This window comes from Dipodomys ordii, unplaced genomic scaffold (genome assembly GCF_000151885.1).
Source record: "Dipodomys ordii isolate 6190 unplaced genomic scaffold, Dord_2.0 Scaffold2, whole genome shotgun sequence".
In the NCBI taxonomy this organism is placed as follows: domain Eukaryota; kingdom Metazoa; phylum Chordata; class Mammalia; order Rodentia; family Heteromyidae; genus Dipodomys; species Dipodomys ordii.
The window spans coordinates 27,403,541-27,418,493 of NW_012267218.1; the positions used below are offsets into that span (position 1 = coordinate 27,403,541).

At 41.2% G+C, this 14,953-nt stretch overlaps 1 protein-coding gene across 1 annotated transcript in view; it reads left to right on the plus strand.

The window, feature by feature from the left end:
• The window catches only part of Dcaf5 (DDB1 and CUL4 associated factor 5), a 106,218-nt gene that overhangs the window by 22,499 nt on the left and 68,766 nt on the right, over positions 1-14,953 (plus strand). Inside the window, exons 2-4 of the mRNA XM_013013679.1 lie at positions 5,931-6,074; positions 9,632-9,668; positions 12,182-12,321. Of these exons, the coding sequence (XP_012869133.1) occupies positions 5,931-6,074; positions 9,632-9,668; positions 12,182-12,321 (321 nt within the window). The remainder of the gene's footprint in view (positions 1-5,930; positions 6,075-9,631; positions 9,669-12,181; positions 12,322-14,953) is intronic.

Consider the following 14,953-nt stretch of genomic DNA (forward strand, 5'->3'; position numbering starts at 1 on the left):
ACACACCAGGACTGACACACACACACCAGGACTGACACACACACACCAGGACTGACACACACACACACACACACACAATTTAAAATGTTTTATTATAGAAATTCTCAAACACAGAAGTAGAACAAAGTAGTGTTTCCATCTTAATAATGTTGTCTACATTATTAATTACCTATTGCTCTACTTTTGAAAAGAAATTCCAGATGTGTTCCATATTATCCCTCATTCAAGGGCCTTTAAAATTTTCTCTTTCTTTTTCCTTTTTTTGTTAGTTGTGGGGCTTGAACTTGTGGCCTGGGTGCCGTCTCTGAGCTTTTTTGCTCAAGGCTAGTGGCTCTTCCACTTTGAACTATAGCACCACTTCTGGTTTTCTGGTGGTTAATTGGAGATAAGAGTCTCATGGACTTTCCTGCCCAGGCTGGCTTTGAATTGTGATCCTCAGCCTCCTGAGTAGCTAGGATTACAGATGTAAGCCATTGGCTCCTGGCCTTTTCATTTTTCTAACACAAACACTGTACTACCTCAATAGGAAATATCTAAATGTAAAAAATGTAGAATGGTATCAATTGGATTTGATAATGTTGATAAGTCCTTAAATTTACTTTCAATGTATTTTTGTTTGCTTTGTAAGACTTTTTTAGAGCAGTTTTATGTTCACAGCAAAATTAAGAGAAAGGTTCAGAGATTTCCCTATACTCATTCTCCTGAGTACTGAGATTACAGGCATGCCTCGCCAATGGTAATGTTATTAATTTCAAATCTTATTTCTGCTGCTTTTGCTACAGTGAGAATGACTTTGTACTTATACTTATAAACCTTATTATGTCTTGCAACTTTTCTTTTTTAATTTATTTTATTTTATTTTTTAATTAATTAATTTTTTGGGGGGGTGTCCAGTCGTGGGGCCTGAACTCTGGGCCTGGGCGCTGTCCCTCAGCTTTTCAGCTCAAGGCTAGCACTCTACCACTTGAACCATAGCACCACTTCTGGCTTTTTTCTTTTTGCTTATGTGGTGCTGAGGAATTGAACCCAGGGCCTCATGCATGCAAGGCAAGTGCTCTACCACTGAGCCACCTTTCCAGCCCTCTTGCAACTTTTCTATAATCACCTTGGGTTTTTTTTTTTTCTTCTGAGTGTCACTATTGCTCAGGTTGGCTTTTTTTTTTTTTTTTGGTGCCAGTCCTAGGGCTTGAACTCAAGGCCTGGGTCCTGTCCCTTTAGCTTTTGTGTTCAAGGCCAGCTTTTCTACCATGTGAGCCACAGCTCTACTTCTGGCTTAATTGGAGATAGGAGTCTCAGAAGCAACTCTGTGTGATCAAGCTAGGAGTCAATATACAAGCAAGAGATTTTTGTTGCTATCTTGCAGCCATTGGAAATCATGTCATCCTTTCTGTCCTTTTCAGCTGTTTTATAATGTCAATTGATAGTTAAAGGCTGTTTAGACTAAGGCAATAGAATCTATCCAGTGTGTGGTGCTTTTCTAAATTGACGCTTTTTTCCGTTGATTTGTGTTTATACACATTCCTCCATGGTTGTTTGTACACTTAAAGATATTTTCCTATTTAGCAGCTTCTTTATGGCCAATAAAAACATCATAAAAAGAAAGAAAATCTCACTAACTTTCCTGCCTGGTTTGTCTTCTAACTATGATCTTCAGATATCAGCCTCCTGAATGGTTGAGATTACAGGCATGAGCCCCAGTACAACTAACTTTCATGCTGGCTTTGAATTCTTGATCTTCCTGCCTCAGAGTGCTAGGATTATAGATGTGTGCCAACATGCCCAGTGTGATCATATTGTTCTGAGGCTTTTTTTTCTCCCATTAGTTTTTCAAGATTATTTATGTCTGTACATGTCTTGATTAATTTTACCTTCTGTGTTTTTCCATTGTGTTTAGATTTCATTTGCATTTGTATTCTAATTGAATTTATTTATTCCTGAGTTTAGATATAAATGTTATTTACAGTTCTTATATTGTAATGTTGCAGTGAATATTTCCTTGTGCCACTATATGAGATGATTAAATTATAATGTGCTCTTCCTCAGTACAGTAGAGCTCAAGAGCCTTTATAATATATTTGATATGTTTCCCTTCTGTGAGTTTTCATATTCTTTTGTTTTCCTACTAGAGTTTTTTTTTTTTTTTGTCGGTTGTAGGGCTTAAACTCTGGGCCTGGGCACTGTCCCTCAGCTCTTTAGCTCAAGGCAAGTGCTCTACCACTTGAGCCACAGCGCCACTTCCTGTTTTCTAGTGGTTTATTGGAGATAAGAGTCTCACAGACTTTCCTGCCAGGGCTGGCTTTGAACCATAATCCTCAGATCTCAGCCTCCTGAGTAGCTAGGATTACAGGCGTGAGCCACTGGCACCTGGCTAGAGTTTTTAATTAAATATTGTTACTATAAAGGTGATGTACAGAGGGCTCTTTCATAAGTCAGGTATACAGAGGGCTCTTTCATAAGTCAGGTAATGAGTATATTTCTTGGATAATATCATCCACAAGTTATATAGTTCATTTTCAACATAGTGTCTAGTGAGTACCACTGCATTTGTTCACCCTTTGTTCCTCAATTTCTATGCTACCTTTACCTCTCCAAAGACGGAAATACAAACAGGACAAAAAGGAAAAAAAAACCTTTTGTTTCTGGTTCATGGAATTCATTTAGATAAATATTATTTCGTATGATCAGCATAGAGGCATTAAGCATTTACAAAGAAATTATTATTATTATTTTTTGTCTGTCGTGGGGCTTAAACTCTGAGTCTCTAAGGCTTTCCAGCTAACTTTAAATTACAATCCTCAAACTCAGTTTGAGTAGCTAGGATTATAGGCATGAGCCACTGGCACCTGGCTACTCCATTCCTTTTTTTTTTTGGGTCCTGTCTTGGGGCCTGAACTCTGGGCCTGGGCGCTGTCCCTAAGCTCAAGGCTAGCACTCTACCAGTTGTGCCACAGTGCCACTTCTGGCTTTTTTTCTTTTTGCTTATGTGGTGCTGAGGAATGGAACCCAGGGCCTCATGCATGCAAGGCAAGCGCTCTACCACTGAGCCACCTTCCCAGCCCTCTATTCCTTTTTTGAATTACTTATTTGAACTCAGGCCCTTGTGCTGTCAGCTGGCTTGCTTGCTTAGCTGGCTGTCTACTCACTTTAGACTCATTTCCAGTTGAGCGTGAGGTGGAATGGAGTCTCTTGGACTTTTCTGTTCAATATTCTACAAATTTCCATCCATGTCTCAGCCTCTTGAATGGATAGCTGTAGGCCACTGGGGCCTGGTTTGCTTTGATTATTTTTGGGATTAGATCTTCCTTTTTTCCTAGGCCAGCCTGGAGGATTGCAATTCTTAATTACACTTCTTGCAGTAGCTGGATGACTGACATGTTCTACCATGCTCAGGGTTTTTGTTTTTTGTTTTTTTGTTGCAATGTGTTCTCACAAACTTTTTGCCTGACTGGCCTCAAACTGATCCTCCTGATCTCTGCCTTGGCAATAGTCAGGATTACAGATGTGTATCACTGGCACCCAACCTTTTTGTTTTTAGTTACTTATTCGTTCTGTGCTGGTCCTAAGGCTTGAACTAAGAGCCTGGCACTGTCACTGAGCTTATTTTGCTCAAGGCTAGTGTTCTATCATGTGAGCTACAGCACGACTTCTGGCTTTTTGGTAATTTTATTGGAGGTAAAAATTTTCATGGACTTTTCTACAGGGGCTTGTTTGAAACCACGATCTTTAGATCTCAGCCTCCTGAGTATCTAGGATTACAGGTGTGAGCCACTGGTGCTTGGCAAAAAGAAAGTTTTTTGTTTTTGTTTTTTTGGTTGTTTAACTTTGAGACTGGAACTTGAACTCAGTATCTAATGCTTTACGCTCACTGGCAGGCACCCTACCATGTGAGCCACAAGTACACTATAGTATCTCCTCTGGGTGGTCTAGGCTAAGGTTAGTTTTGAACTGGAGATCCTCCTGCCTATACCTTCCAAGTGCTAGGATACAGGAATGTGCCACCAATGCCCAGCTTGCTTTGCATTAGTTCTTTGTACATGCATGTGTGTGTGTGTGTGTGTGTGTGTGTGTGTGTGTGTGTGTGTATGTATGTATGTGTAGGGTTTTAAACTTGGGGAAGGTGCTGTACTGTTGAGCCACACCTCCAGCCCTTCTTTTTTGACGTGGTCTCGTTCTGCCAAATGTGTGGCTGGCCATGATCTTCCACCTATTTTTCTCTTATTGACATAGCTGGGATGACAGGTCTGTGTCCCTGTGCCAGCTTTTCTATTGTGATGGAATTTCATGGACTTTTCTGCCCAGGCTTTCCTGAAACTCTGATACTTCTGATCTCCAGCTTCTAAGGATGACAGGTGTATGCTACCATGCACACCTATTGGTTGAGAAGGGGTTTCACATGTATGAACTAGAACTGGGCTGGCCCGGAACTGAAGTCCTCTTGATCTCAGCCTCCAGGTAGCTAGGATTACAGTCATGAATAACTAGTGCTTGAGCTCTATTGGCTCGTAGATCTACTGACTGACTTCTTCATATCTTGCTTATATATGGATGTGTTATAGTTTTGTGGCTTTAAAAATGTGCTGGTTATTATACCTCATATCTTACAGATGTTAAGCACATACTTTATCACTGAGCTATATCCTCAGTTCGAAGAGGATATTTTTGTATTTTTTTTTAATTAGGATAGACAAGGTGCAGAGCTTGCTATGATTTGCTGCTATTGGAACTTAAATTTTTATTAGGAACAGACTATATCATTGGCTTGTTATAAAAAGTCAACCAGGAATGGGAAGTTATAGCATGTTCAGAGTGCTAGATTCAATCCCCAGCCAGTACAGCAAAAAGAAAAAATAGTCAAAACAATGCAAAATAAAAAGCCTCTTCTTCCTCTCCTTCTCTTCTTCCTCCTCCTCTTTCTTCCTCTTCCTTTTTTCTTTTTGGTTGGTCCTGGGGCTTGAAACTCAGGGCCTGGGCACTGTCCCTGATTTCTTTTTGCTCAAGGCTAGCACTCTACCACCTTGAGCCACAGCTCTATTTCTTTGTTTTCTGGTGGTTAATTGGAGATGAGTCTAATGTATTTTCCTGCCCAGGCTGCTTTGAACCATGGTCTTCAGATCTCAGCCTCCTCAGTAGCTAGGATTACAGGCGTGAGCCACCAGCACCTGGCTTCAATCTTTCTCTACTTCTCTCTTCTAATCCTATTTTTTAGAAGTAATCATTAAGTCTGTTCATTGTTGTAAACATTTTTAATGCGTCTGTAAATATACTGAACATAAACATTCTTTTCTAGGCACTGGCTCATACAGTGTAATATTGCTTGTGTAATTCACACTATTTAAAGTTATACAGAGATAAGAGCTGGACTGGGTTTCATGAGACTGGATTCTGTCTAGCTCCTACTAGGGTTAGGCAATTCATTAGTTGTCATATTACTATCCTATAGTCAATGGGATCACATCAAAAGATTGCTTTGAATACTTTCTGGTAGAACCTATCACTTCAGAGTTCAATAGCTGGGCCCCTAGAAAGACAGGAATAGGGTGGCTTGTGGGGGTGGTGGTCTTAATTTCACAGCTTACACTTTTCAATTTCAGTATTTGGTTTAAGATATACTTCCTGGGAGAGTGTTTATAGCTTAGAGATCATGTGTCCCATGGTTTAAGGTTTGTTTTTTTTTGTCGGTCATGGGGCTTTAACTCTGGGCTTGGGCACTGTCCCTCAGCTCTTCAGCTCAAGGCAAGCACTCTACCACTTGAGCCATAGCGCCACTTCCTGTCCCATGGTTTAATGGTGAAAAATCCTAGGTTTTTGTGTTTTATCAGAATCTTACAGTATTGGGGAGATGTAGTTTTGGAAAGAATAAGAGGTGAGGTTGGCAAAACTGTCCTGTAGAGTCAGCTGTTTTAACTCTAGATTCTTACTTCCCTCTCAAGGAGGAGATGACCGTCGGGTTCTGCTATGGCACATGGAACAGGCCATCCATTCCAGGGTGAAGCCCATACAGCTGAAAGGAGAGCACCATTCCAACATTTTTTGCCTGGCTTTCAACAGTGGGAATACCAAAGTGTTCTCTGGAGGTGAGAAGATTCTACTTTGGGAAACTGTGGCTGAAACTTTAGAGAAACAAATGCTAATATTATTTTAATAACTCTTAAAAATTTCGCCTATATTTGACTCAGCTGTGGAATTACTGGTTTTCAATAGCTTGTCTTTTCTCTATTACGGCAGTTTAGATAGCCCTCCTCTCCTTCCCTTTCTTCCTCTATCCTCTTCCTTTTTCTTTGTGGCAGAAAACTTTATGTTGCAGTTTGGTTCACACACACACACACACACACACACACACACACACACGAAATAATACTTAAGCCTATTATCTGCAGTACACTCTTGATTTATTGATTGCTTGGTTGTGCTAGTCCTGGGGCTTGAACTCAGGGCCTGTATGCTGACCCTGAGCTTCTTTTGCTCAAGGCTAGTTGCTTGCTTTACTATTTCAGCCACAGTGCTACTTCTGGCCTTTTCTGGAGATAAGCGTGTCAAGGACCTTTCTGCCTGGGCTGGTTTTGAACTGTGTTCCTCAGATCTCAGCCTCCCGAGTAGATAAGATTACAGGTATAAGCCACCAGTGCCCAGCATTTGTTGACTGTGATTCAGTTTGATGTCATAACCCAGTGCCTAAGATACATCATTTTAGAATGTTGGCTGTGATTCAATTAGATATCGTAAGCCATGGATGACTTCCAAAAAGTCCTGTTATGATACAATTGGGGTGGCTAGTGCTTGAGCCAACCTCTTGTAGTGGTTTCTATCCATCACTCCCTTTATTACTACCAACTTTCTGGGCCTGACCTCTTTGAGCTGCAGATTACTTCTCTCTACATCCACCTGTGTTCACAAGGCAGTTTAACAGCTTGGGCTGGGAATAGTAGCCTAGTGGTAGTCCTTCAAGGCCCTGTGTCTGATCCCTAGCACTGTAACTTCTGCTATCAGTCTCTCCCTTTCAACTCATTGCTAGATTTAAAACAAAGATTTGACTATTCAAACCTTGTCCTTATAGTGTCTACTGAATAGCCCAAACTCCAGTCTTCCTGGTTTTTAGTATCATTTCCCTTGCCACCGACATACATTGTAACCTCCTAAATTACTTGCAGTCTTAAGTGTGCTCTGAACTGTGCTACTTTATTTTACCTGTGCCTTTTGCTCAGGCTGTTCTTCCACCTTAGTTGCCCCACATGCCCCCATACATCTTCCATTAGTAAGCCTTCAGGGTTATTTCTCTCTGCAACTGCCTCATTTTCCCATGTATTTTGTTCCTGCCAAACTTATCACTACATGACAAATCTTTTTGCTGCTATTAATTTGTCCAGTTAAACTATCAGTTCCTCAGGGACTGGGCAGAATCTTACTCTGCTGTACCTAGCCTGTGCCTGACACCTGGAAGGAGCTATATGAGTTTATCCATTTCATTGGCATGCAATCACAATATAATTCATCCTAGGACTGAAATTTAAGAGAGCCTGGGCTACACTTTCATTCCTACTTTTGTTTTCTTTATAAGTGACTGCTGATTGTGCATTTAAGCTTGGAATATGGGATATTTTTTACTTTCTGTCTTTTCATATTCAGGTTTTTATTTTTTATTATTTTTTGGGTCCAGTTGTGGGGCCTGAACTCTGGGCCTGGGCACTGTCCCTCAGCTCTTCAGCTCAAGGCTAGCGCTCTACCACTTGAGCCACAGTGCCACTTCCAGCTTTTTTCTTTTTTCTTATGTGGTGCTGAGGAATTGAACCCAGGGCCTCATGCATGCAAGGCAAGCGCTCTACCACTGAGCCACCTTCCCAGCCCCCAGGTTTTTATTTTTTAGCCCAATATACAATTAAACGGTACTTTATAAATATAGTATTTTTATTTTAGTTTTACTTCATTTCCTTTTTTAAAATTGTTATTATAAAGGTAATATACAAAGTAGTTACAGTTACTCAAGTCAGGTAATGAGCACATTTCTGTTTGGACAATGTTCTCGCTTCCTTTACTCTCTCCTATTTTGGCCCTCCCATCCCACCCACAAGTTACATAGTTCATTTTCAACATAGTGTCTACTGTGTACCACTGCTGCATTTTTTTTTTTTCTGGTCGGTTGTGGGGCTTGAACTCTGGGCCTGGATACTGGCCCTGAGCTCTTCAGCTCAAGGTGAGCCCTCCACCACTTGAGTCACAGCGCCACTTCCAGTTTTCTGGTGGTTAATTGGAGCTAAAAGTCTCAAGGACTTTCCTGCCTGGTTTGGCTTCAAACTGTGATCCTCAGATCTCAGCCTCCTGAGTAGCTAGGATTATAGGCATGAGCCACTGGCGCCTGGCTGTACTGCTGCATTTTAAATTTAGTATTTTTAGATCCCTTGATGGAAAAAAAAGAAATGAGGAAAAGAGAAAATTGTAGCCAAAAATATTCCTATTATTTAGAATCATAGTCATCCATTTTTACTGGTCCTGGGGCTTGAACACAGGCCTGGTCCCTGTCCCTGAGCTGTTCAAGGGCTCTACCACTTGAGCCATAGCTCCACTTCTAGCTTTTTTTTTTAAGAATCTCACTGCCTGGACTGGCTTCAAATCATGATCCTCAGAGTTGAGTAGTTAGGATTCAGATATGAGCCACCAGCGCATGGCAAGTCATCAAATTTTAATGCTATAAAAAAGATGATAAGGGGCTGGGAAGATGGTTCAATGGTAGAGTGCTTGCCTTGCATTCATGAGGCTCTGGGTTCCATTTCTCAGTACCACATAGGCAGAAAAAGCCGGAAGTGGTGCTGTGGCTCAAGTGGTAGAGTACTGGCCTTGAGCTGAAGAGCTGAGGGCCCAGAGTTCAGGCCCCATGACTGGCAAAAAAATAAAAAACAAAAAAATAAGGATAGGGAAAGTAGCAAACTTTTTTGGGTCCGGTCGTGGGGCCTGAACTCTGGGCCCTAGGCGCTGTCCCTCAGCTCAAGGCTAGCTTTCTACCACTTGCGCTACAGCACCACTTCTTTTTGCTTATGTGGTGCTGAGGAATCAAACCCAGGGCCTCGTGCATGCAAGGCAAGCGCTCTACCACTGAGCCACCTTCCCAGCCCAAAAGTAGCAAACTTTTATGGGGGGGCTGGTGGTGTTTATCAATTGCTCAACCTTATTCTGAGTATGTTTATAGATTTATAGCCTCATAGTAGCCCTCTGAAGTAGATATAACTATTGTCCCAATTCTCAGGTAAATAGCTGAAACCTCAAAAGGTTAGAGATCTCCTTCCAGGTTTCATAGTTAATTGTTTTGCTGGTGGAAAAGAAAATATTGGCTTGAGTAAGTGAATTTATTTGATCATTTACTCTTGTTTAGGGGCTAATTTTTTCCCCCTAACCCTCTGGATAATGCATGTGGGGAACTGTTATTATATTATACCTTATTGCTATTACATTTTTAATTTTTTTTCTGTAAGACTATCCTAACCTTAAGTTACTTTTATAAATCTCTTGATGAATACATCTGATTTGTATTAATTTTGACTTTGTTGATATTTTATCCCTGAAAACTTTAAAATACTACATTGTAATATGGGCAGGGACTGACTTTCAGGAATTACCAGATGTCTGCTTTTTTCCTTCACAGGAAATGATGAGCAAGTTATCCTCCATGATGTTGAAAGGTAAATAGATTATTGGTATATGGAGTTTTTTTTTTGGTCACTTGTGGGGCTTGAACTCAGGGCCTGCATGCTGTCATGTCACTGAGCTTTTTCACTCAGTTAGTGCTCTACCACTTTAAACCACAGAGCCACTTCTGGTGTTCTAGTGGTTAATTGAAGATAAGAGTCTCACAGACTTTCCTGATCAGGCTGTCTTTGAATCGTATTAATCAGATCTCAGCCTCCTGAGTAGTTAGGATTATAAGCATGAGCCACTGGCATCTGGTGAAGTTTTGTATTTTTCATATGAAGAAAGGCAAATAGTTCTTTAGATCAAAATCATCTTTTTAGCTTTTGAAGAAAACATGGAGTCAATGGTTCTTTTCTGAAAAAGATTTCTATAAGAATACTGGAGCGTGAACTCAGGACCTCAAACTTGTGCTTAGCTTTTAATGTTTACAGCCAGCATTCTGTACTTGAGCCCCCCTTCTGCTTCCAGCTTTTTGCTAGTTAATTAGAGATAAGAGTCCTAGATTTGTTTGCCATGATTGGTTTTGAACTGAGATTCTCAGATCTCAGCCTCCTGATAGCTAGGATTATAGGTATGAGTCACTGGCCACCTGCATCCTATAATAGTTCACCTGCATCTGTAATAGTTTTAAGATAAAGTTTTGATTAAAACAAAAAAAGTTGTTGGACACAGTTGGCTCACACCTATAATCCTAGTTACTCTGGAGGCTAAGATCTGAGGATTGTGGTTTGAAGCGGGCCTGTGCAGGAAAGTCTGTGAGGCTTTTTTGTTTGTTTATTTATTGTGGGGCTTGAACTCTGGTCTTGGGTTCCTGTCCCTGAGCTCTTTAGCTCAAGGCAAGTGCTCTACTTCTTGAGCCACAGCACCACTTCTGGTTTTCTGGTGGTGAAATTGGAAATCAGAGTCTCATGGAAGGCCTGGGAATGTAGCTTAGTGATAGAGTGCTTGCCTTGCATGCATGAAGCCCTGGGTTCGACTCCTCACTACCACATATACAGAAAAACACTGGCTCAAGTGGTACAGTGCTAGCCTTGAGCAAGAAGAAGATCAAGGACAGTGTGTAGGCCCAGAAGTCAAGCATCAGGACTGGCCCAAAAAAACCCCAAGAAGAGTCTCATGGACTTTCCTGCCTGGGCTGGCTTTGAACTTCAACTCTTAGATCCCATCCTCCTGAGTAGCTAGGGTTACAGGTATGAGCCACCAGTGTCTGGCCCCATGAGACTCTTATTCTCCAATGAACTACTCAAAAGAAGCTGGAAGTGGCATTATGGCTCCAGTGGTAGAGTGCCTGCCTTGAGCCAAAGAAGTTCAGGGACAGTGCCTAGCCCCTGAGTTCAAGTCCCAGCACCAGCGCAAAAAAAAGTTGATATGAAATTAGTTTTAGGTAAAAATTTAAAGAGATCAAAAGGTGAAGGGAAATAGTGTTTAGTAGTAGAAATAGTAATAGGTAATAGTTATTGAATTCTTACTGTATTGTACCAGACTGCATTTTTTGTTGTTGTTGTTGTTGTTGGGGGTATGGGGGGGAAACAGTACTGTGCTTTGAACTCAGGGCCTCATGCATTCTACCTCTTGAGCTACACCTCCAGTTATTTTTCAAGATAGGGTCTTATGTTTGATCTCAGACTATAATCTTCTGTTCTTCCTACATAGCTGGACTACAAGTGTGTATTACCTCTCTTAGCTTACTGGTTGAGATGTAGTCTCTAACTTTTCTGCCTTAGCTAACCTCAAATGCAATCCTTCCAATGTCCTGTCCTGTTCTTCTCTTCTCTTCTCTTTTTCTGTTTTCTTGCTTTGTTGCTGCTTCCTTCCTTCCTTCCTTCCTTCCTTCCTTCCTTCCTTCCTTCCTCCCTCCCTCCCTCCCTTCCTTCCTTCCTTCCTTCCTTCTTCTTGCTTTCTTGCTTTCTTTCTCTCTCCTCTTTCTTTCTTTCTTTCTTTCTTTTCTTCTTGTTGGTTGTGGGGCTTGAACTTAGGGCATGGGTGCTGTCCCTGAGGTTTGAGCCACAGTACCACTTTTTAGGTGGATAATTGGAGACAAGAATCTCATTGCCTTTCCTGCCTGGGCTGGCTTTGAACTGTGATCCTCAGATCTCAGCCTCCTGAGTAGCTAGGATTACATGTAGTTAAGCCACCAGCGCCTGGCTCACAATGTCCTTTTCACAAATAGTTGGAATCATGGGTGTGAGCTACCGCATCTGCTGAATCACTTTAAAATATTTGTATTTAGTGTGAAAGTTTTGAAATATATTTAATATGCTTTTATATACATTATGCATTGTATTATATGTAGTACACACATGTGTATATATGTGTGTATATATTTTTTATTTGAAAATTGAGTACTGACTTTTTAGGAAATATAATATCCTTTTGATTTAACTAGATCAACTTACTCCTGGGAATGGAAGTAACTGCACCCTACGTAACTTGGGCTGGGACTTTATGCTTTGTTTATATATGTCTAGATGCCTGTGTGCCTTTTTTGCTTTCTCTTTCTCAGCAGTGAGACTTTGGATGTTTTTGCTCATGAAGATGCAGTGTATGGCTTGTCAGTGAGCCCAGTGAACGACAACATTTTTGCCAGCTCCTCAGACGATGGCCGGGTTCTCATTTGGGACATCCGGGAGTCTCCCCATGGAGGTAGGGACACTTTGTCAAAGGTTATTGCATTAAATGTTGAGTAGTTTGATGTCAAGTTTATTGCAGATTCAGTTTATTACCTGTCTGGATGTGAGAGGAAATGTAAGACATGTGGCTTAGCTCCTACCCTAAATTGTCAGAAGTGGGGCATCTTTGCTAGCTCTTCTCCAACCACCTGTGAATCTCCACACTCTTTTTTTTTTTTTTTTTTGTCGGTCATGGGGCTTGAACTCGGCCTGGGCACTGTCCCTCAGCTCTTCAGCTCAAGGCGAGCATTCTACCACTTGAGCTACAGCGCCACTTGCGGTTTTCTGGTGGTTTATTTGGAGATAGGAGTCTCACGGTCTCTCCTGCTGGGGCTGGCTTTGAACCGCGATCCTCAGATTTCAGCCTCCTGAGTAGCTAGGATTACAGGCATGAGCCACCAACGCCAGGCCACACTCTTTTTTTTTTTTTTTTCATAATCAACAAATATTTATTGAGGTCCTTTTGTATTTAGTATATATTAAGTGTTAGGTTTTTAAAAAGAGGTAGGCGAGTAAGAACAGCAGCACGCACGTGGTATTCAGGTAAGGGGTAGGTTTATAGACCTGCTGGGACCAGGCAAGGTTGGCACTCCACGCTGCTGGGAAAGAGAGGAAAGAGAGAGGAAAGAGCTAGAGCAGAGAGAAAGCAGAGAGAGCTAGAAAAGAGCAGCAAGAGAGTCCACAAACTCTTTTATCTAGTGATTTGTACCCTTAGGAACAAAAGTTGTGGTGCCTCACCACAAAGACTGGCCACTAGGGGCCAGCTCTGTGTGTTACTGACACGTACGAACTGCTGATTATTTACAGAGAATGAGGATGCTGTGCACATTTTTGCAGATATAGTAGTGGTCTCGTTCTTTGTTTTTTAAAAAAAGCCCACAGAACTTCACCTTACACCTGCATAGGATTATAGAAAGATGGCCGAGCACCTTGTAAGGGGAATTGTCACTGAGCATCTCCTCCATTGTTTTCTTTCTGTCTCTTAAATGTGAAAATGAAGAACTTGTTTTGTTGACTTTCTCTACTAATGTTCTTCAGGAAATATATCTTCTCAGCCCGTTTCCTGTAGAGAGATTTCTCTCTGTAGCTCAGTCTTCAGAGGCTCTTTCCTCCAGTACCACCCTCTTGCCACCACCATTACCACCTCCAGGTTTAGTGTGGCTTCAAATAATCAGTCACACCTGTGTATACAGTTACCATCCTGCCTGTGGGATCTAAGTCTTTTGTTTTTTCCATGTTTTAGGCATTTAACATGTTGAGCTGTCCTCATTATTAGTGTTCAGAGAAGCTTGTCCTTAGGTCAGGCAGGCCTGGTTGCAGCAAACAGTGTTATGATTCTTTGTGTATACGGTAGGTTTGATTATCCTTTGTCTGTTTGATTGCTGAGAGTTCTTCAGCTGTCTAGGTCCTGGGCAGGACTACATATGTTAATCATAGATGGAGAGGTGCTGTCTTTGACTCTAAAATGCTTCCACAGAAATATGTGCTTCTAGGTAGCAAACTGGTTTCTTCTTCATCTGGAGACTGCTAATTTATGTAGAGGAATGTAGGAGTTCTAAGTGAAGTTGACTAGGAATTGGTTACATGCATGTTAAGTTCAAGTATTGAGCTTTTAAATTATTTAGTTATTTAGTCAGTTGTGGGGGATGAACTCTGAGCCTGGGCACTGCCCCTCAGCTCTTCAGCTCAAGGCTAGCTCCCTACCACTTGAGCCATAGTGCCACTTCTGGCTTTTTTCTGGTTATGTGGTACTGAGGAATTGAACCCAGGGCCTCATGCATGCAAGGCAAGCACTCTTAACACTGAGCCAGCTTCCCAACCCTGCTTTTATTTATTTCTTTTTGCCAGTCCTCGGGCTTGGATTCAGGACCTGGGCACTATCCCTGAACTTCTTTTGCTCAAGGCTTTCACTCTACCACTTGAGCCACAGCACCACTTCCGGCTTTTTCTGTTTATGTGCTACTGAGGAATCAAACCCGGGGCTTCATGCATATGAGGCAAGCACTCTACCAGGAAGCCACATTCCCAGCCCTGGTTTTAATCATAAACATTTTTTTTTTTGACAAAGCTCAGACTATAGCCTCTACTTATGATCCTCTTACCTTACAGCCTCTTGAGTGCTAGGATTATAGATATGTACTACCATACACAACTTAAAAAAAGTCTAATCATGAATCAAATCATAAAAATTCAACACTTAGGAATTTAGGGAGCCATTTAAGGAATTAGCCATTCAGGGAGCATTGTGAATCAGAAGAGAAAATTGCACCATTGTTTTACCTTATCTTAGTATTTTCTCTGTTTTGCTTTGTTTTCATTAAATTGATTTGCAGTATAAAACTTATAATTTTATGTAATACATTTAGGTTGAAGGTGTAATAATCTACTAGAAATGGATTGTAAATTTTTTCAGCTCCTGTGGAATTTAGTTTTACTACTGTAAAACAGCTTCTTCCTTTCAGGTGTAATATAGTTTTCTGAGTGTTATGATTTAAAATTTGGTCAAACATGTTTAAGTTACTGTTTTCAGACTTTCTACACGATAAAAATATGTGCAGGACTGGGAGGACCTTGAGGGAAGGGTGCCTGGTGGGGTATGTTACATT